At 39.3% G+C, this 5,116-nt stretch overlaps 1 protein-coding gene across 1 annotated transcript in view; it reads right to left on the bottom strand.

Annotated features, from left to right (window-relative positions):
* Nucleotides 1–2,789, bottom strand: part of ccdc149b (coiled-coil domain containing 149b) — a gene marked incomplete at its 3' end in the record, with an annotated part of 7,606 nt that extends 4,817 nt beyond the window's left edge. Inside the window, 3 exon segments of the mRNA XM_005942049.3 lie at nucleotides 942–980; nucleotides 1,095–1,256; nucleotides 2,432–2,789. Coding sequence (XP_005942111.1) covers nucleotides 942–980; nucleotides 1,095–1,256; nucleotides 2,432–2,482 — 252 coding nt within the window. The 5' untranslated portion in view covers nucleotides 2,483–2,789.
* Nucleotides 2,790–5,116: the final 2,327 nt, after the last annotated feature.

Here is a 5,116-nt window from a genome sequence, read left to right as displayed (position 1 = left end):
AAAAAAAAAAAGAAATTGTGGTTAAATATGTTTCCCAAATCTTTTTCTCCTTCTGTGTAATCTTTGAGAGAAAACAGGTTAAATTCTTTTAAGGTTTTATTTTCTTGTTCTTTTTGTTTTTTCAGTTTTTATTGTTGATCTTAAGCACACTGAGTTTGAATGTAAACAAATGCATCATAAAAATAAAATCGTCATTACATTTTTTTTTTTTTTTTAATCTGTGATTCATTCAGTGGTGACTTTGTTACTGTGTCATTAACCAACAGTTTTATATCAGAGAGCAACTTGTGAGAACATTGTGTGTGTCATGCTATGACACATTATGATAAGTAGTACACACCCATGCTACAGCACTGTTTGGGCTGTTCATGCTGTTGACTGTGAAATGAAAATGATACCATCCCATTAGAAGGTGCTGTACTGTAGGCGCATAAACACTAAAACTGGGTGATTTGAGCTTGTTGCTAAGTGGTTTCTAGGTAACGCGATAAATATATAATACAAAACTCAACTTTTGTTGATATAAATCAGACGTTACCATCGTAAAAATAAAATGATACAATGACTTTATAAAGTTTTAGAGGAACATAGATAAAAATGGATCATTTTAGGATGTTGGCACTTCATGCTAAGAAGCATGATGAGATCTTAACATCAGATACGGATAAGAAGTTTGTGGACAAACAGACAGACAAAGATCTGATGTATTATTCTAAGATAAAGCTGCTGTAATTGTCAAACAAAGAGCGCCGTAGAGATGTTAATAGTTAGGAGTAAATATTAGTAGTAAAGCGTTAAGCATCCCATCCAAAGAGATCTCCAACTTGTGACCACATTACTGACTTTGCTGAAAGTCTCCAGCATCACTGTGAAATGCCAGTGTATCAAAGTACAGTTAAGACAGTTCTGCGTGCAGTGATTAGCATTTTTAAATCTCTTACTTGATTCCTTTTCTCTGGAGGCAGAGAAGGATCTCCATCCTGTCAGTGACAAAAAGACAAAGGAAGTTGTCATTAGATGCCACAAAGTTTAATAGCAGTAGTTTTTATCCTCTGCTCTGATGCAGCTTTTAAAACGGAGTCAGATCAGCTTACAATGAGCTCTCTGTACTTCTTCTTGAGTCCCTGGTGTCGCTCACGGAGCTGGTTGGCCATCAGTTTGTACTGATCCCTCTCCTGCTGACAGGTGTCCAGCTCTTTAGACAGAATCAGAAGAGCTTCTTTCTTACTCTCCAACTTCCGCTTACAAACCAGGAACTGCAGAGAAAGCAAGGTTTTGAGGAAAAACAAAAGCTTCTGGCATGTAGTCGATATAACGTTATTTGATTATTTGAGGGCTAAAGAGTTCTCTGGTCATCATTAAAGACCAAATGCACTGTGAAACATGTAAAAGAAAAACAAACAAAACAACCCACATATATACACTACTATAGTGGCACAAAAACGTTTTCTGATGGTAAAAAAAAATAGCAACGGTTTGCGTTGCTTCTCCTTGTTATTTTAACTGCTTGTCCATCTGATGTATTGGTTAAACATTTTCAAAAGCAGAAGAGCATCTCTGAATGCACAATACATGAGATCTTGAAGCAGATGGGCTACAGCCGCAGAAGACCACACAGGGTATGAACAGGAAACCGAGGCTACAATGCCCTCTGACCCTTTGTGAAAACTAGTTTCTTGAGCAGGGGTTCACTGTACTCAAATGGCCTCCACATTCACCGGATTTAAGTCAAATAGAGAGAGATGGTGGGACAGGAGCTTTACATCATGGATGTGTGATGCTAGCATGTAAATATGGACCAAAATGTTTCCAGTACTCTGTCGAATTAATGTCATGAAGAATTAAGGCACTTCTGAAAGGAAAGGGGTTCAACCCAGTGCAGGGTGTATCTAATAAAGTGGCTAATGAGTGCATGTCTGCAAAGTATTGCACAACCAAAGCTGTGGACAAAAATAGTAGCATGAAGCATAGACTAGGATAAAACTACTCCAGTAGCTTAAATGCAAAGCAGTTCAACACTGACTGCACTCAAGTGAAATACTCGAGCAAACGCGTTGATATGCAGCCATCTGAACGTGTTTCTTCATTAAAGCTGCAACTCGCAGTGTGGTGCAAGTCAGTAACTTTTCAAGGCAACGGGCTCAGCAGGCACAAGGAAACTCAAATCGTCTTCCTCATACATGTGCAGTCCTTGCAGGTAAGACAAACCACAGCAGCTGAGATTTAATCCCGTGAGCTCGGATTAATTTGGACACAAGTGTTTCAGTGGATCCGAACAAGCGATAGCAGACAGAACTAAAACAGTGAAACGATCATGTACGCCACAGTATTTTAGCCGGTCAGGACACCTGTCCCACAATTATTGTGCGTCAGTGAAGGTTTTTTACGCTCTTTCCTCATTCTCGTCCTTTCTGCGTCTTCGCAGTCTCACCTCACTGACCAGCCCCTGCCAGTCACTTTCGCTCCTCCTGGACGGATCCATCGCGTCCTGCGGCGGAACAAAGGTTACCCAAGCACAGTGAGTTTCACAGAAGCATCACCCCTCTGCATCTGCAGAAATCAGAGTCAAACCCGATTAAAGCGATCGAGAAACGCGATTTGCATCACTTCCGTCCGTCTCGACGTCAGAAAAGCGTCACGTCGCATTTACAGAACCTCGTAAAACAGAAAGAGACTAAAACAAAATAACCAAAACGAAACGAGATGCCTAACAGCTGAGCTGTTGTGTGTGTTTATTATAGTAATCACCCCTAAACAAGAGAGCGTGACAAATGATGTATTAGGCAAGGGGTGGGCAATTCCAGGCCCCGAGGGCCGGTGTCCCTGCAGGTTTTAGATGTGTCCTCGAACCAACACAGCTGATTTAAATGGCTAAATTAGCTCCTCAACATGTCCTGAAGTTCTCCAGAGGCCTGGAAACGAACTAATCATGTGATTCAGGTGAGTTGACCCAAGGTGAGATCTAAAACCTGCAGGACACCGGCCCTCGGGACCTGGAATTGCCCACCCCTGTATTAGGTAATAAATGTCCCTCTATTTATAAAATAGTCAATAAGAATTGGGGTAAAAATACTTGTTTCTCTGTTTTGTATTGTTTTGTTTTTTTTATAGATTAGCTAGTGCCAAATGATGAAAATAATATGGTTTAACTTTATTAAAACGAAGGCAGGCATTAACACTGTCAGCATACAGCTGATCTCTATATTTTATTTCAAAATATGACATTTTATCAGATGTCGTCAAGATTTTAGTGTTATTGTTGTTGTTGTTGTTGTTGTTGATGATGATAATGATTATGATGATGGTGATGCTGTAAGACTAAAACTAACTGCACTGTTGAACTGAATAAATATGCAATAGCCATTTGAGCTTCCTGTGTTCCAAAATTCTACCATACAGGTCAAATAAACAGTATTTTTGAGCCTGATGTGATTTACCGTGGAAAACCTTTAAATTACTTTTTCTTTTTCTTTGTCAAATGTGACTAAACCTTAAACCTTTTTATACTAGTGCTGTTGTTGTTATATGGTTGTTTGATGTGAGTTTTCCCTTTTTTTTTTTGGCTTGAAGTTGTATTTATGACGCTCTTGTGTAAAGCACAAACCCCTAAGATTGGTCAGTGAATAATCATTTATACAGTTGATGGCATGCTGTAGACAAGTGGCGAGCAATTTAAGTCAGGGTTATAAGAGGAACCTCATTCATATCAATGCACACTGAGTTATAACAATAGCAGATTTTAATGATGCTCTCTATGATCACCTTACTTTTTCTGTAATGGTCTAAATCACTACTACTAGGGAAAACTGTCCCACACTATCACAATACTTTATCCATCTTCTTGTTTCCTAAAATCAACAAAACATGAGATTCTGTCTTTGTCCTTATGCTAATCAAAAAACACGGACAGTACATTCAGTTTAAGACATGCTGTCTGCAACACTTTATCTTTACTTTAATGGTTTCATGTTTACATCAGCAAAACATGATGGAAAAACAATTTAATACAACGTGTGGTTAAATGTTCTTTAATCCATTTCCACAAACTGTTCTTACATGGGATTCAAGATCTGAAAAACATGATTATTTTTCAGCATTACTTTTTAATGACGTGGGAAAAAATATGTATACATCACTGTTGGTAGTGCATTAGGAATAATTAAAGGACAAACTCGTTATCAAAGCTATCAAAACACATTGATTATACTAGTTGGCATTTTGTCATTTTTATCTAACTGTCAATTTTCAAAAATCAGGCTCCAATATTGTTTAATGTGTGAAAAAAAATCTTTACAATATATGACAAATATCAAACGTTCTGTAAAGAAAAGGGAACGCTTGTTTTTTGACTGAATGAAAAGGCCTCCTACAAAGGCTTTAAAGGTACATAGTAGCACACAATAGACATTATGGTTATTATTCCATATTAACACTTAGTATCATACATTTTGCATAGGAATCAAAACTAAATTATGTATGTTATGTTGCTATTAAATAGGCACTCAGTAGCATGGCCATAAAGTAGTTTGATATAAATCTAGTGGAGTTAGGTTAAAGCTAGTAATATTCTGTTTTCAAGCCGAGGGGAGATTAGATCTAATCTCCCCTCGGCTTGAAAACAGAATATTACTAGCTTTAACCTAGTAAAAGGTTAAAGCTAGTAAAAGTTGAGGGGAGATTAGATCTAATCTCCCCTCAACATACCCCAACGTACCGGCAGCAAGCCGACAGCATTCCGAGGGAGACTGGGGACATTGTTCAGCATCTCCATTGCCGAAGATGCTGCATTGAGCTGTGGCAGCAAGGTGGTTGGTCCCTGTCGTGGTGGTAATCCCCAAACCAAATGGTGGACACCAGAGGTGAAGGGAGCCACCAGGCTGAAGGAGGAGTCCTATCAGGCTTGGTTAGCCTGTGGGACTTCAGAGGCAGCTGACAGGTACCGACAGGCCAAGCGGAATGCGGCTCAGGCAGTGGCTGAAGCATAAACTCGGGTGTGGGAGGAGTTCGGAGAAGCCATGGAAAAAGACTTTCGGACTGCCTCAAAGAGATTCTGGAAAACCGTCAGGCGTCTCAGGAGGGGAAAGCGGTGCTCTACCTGCACTGTGTATAGTGCTGG

This window comes from Haplochromis burtoni, unplaced genomic scaffold, assembly GCF_018398535.1.
Source record: "Haplochromis burtoni strain Fernald_Lab_line unplaced genomic scaffold, NCSU_Asbu1 Contig_328, whole genome shotgun sequence".
Taxonomy (NCBI): Eukaryota; Metazoa; Chordata; class Actinopteri; order Cichliformes; family Cichlidae; genus Haplochromis; species Haplochromis burtoni.
The sequence above is the reverse complement of the archived record's forward strand: the minus strand, read 5'-3'. Positions and strand labels throughout refer to the sequence as shown.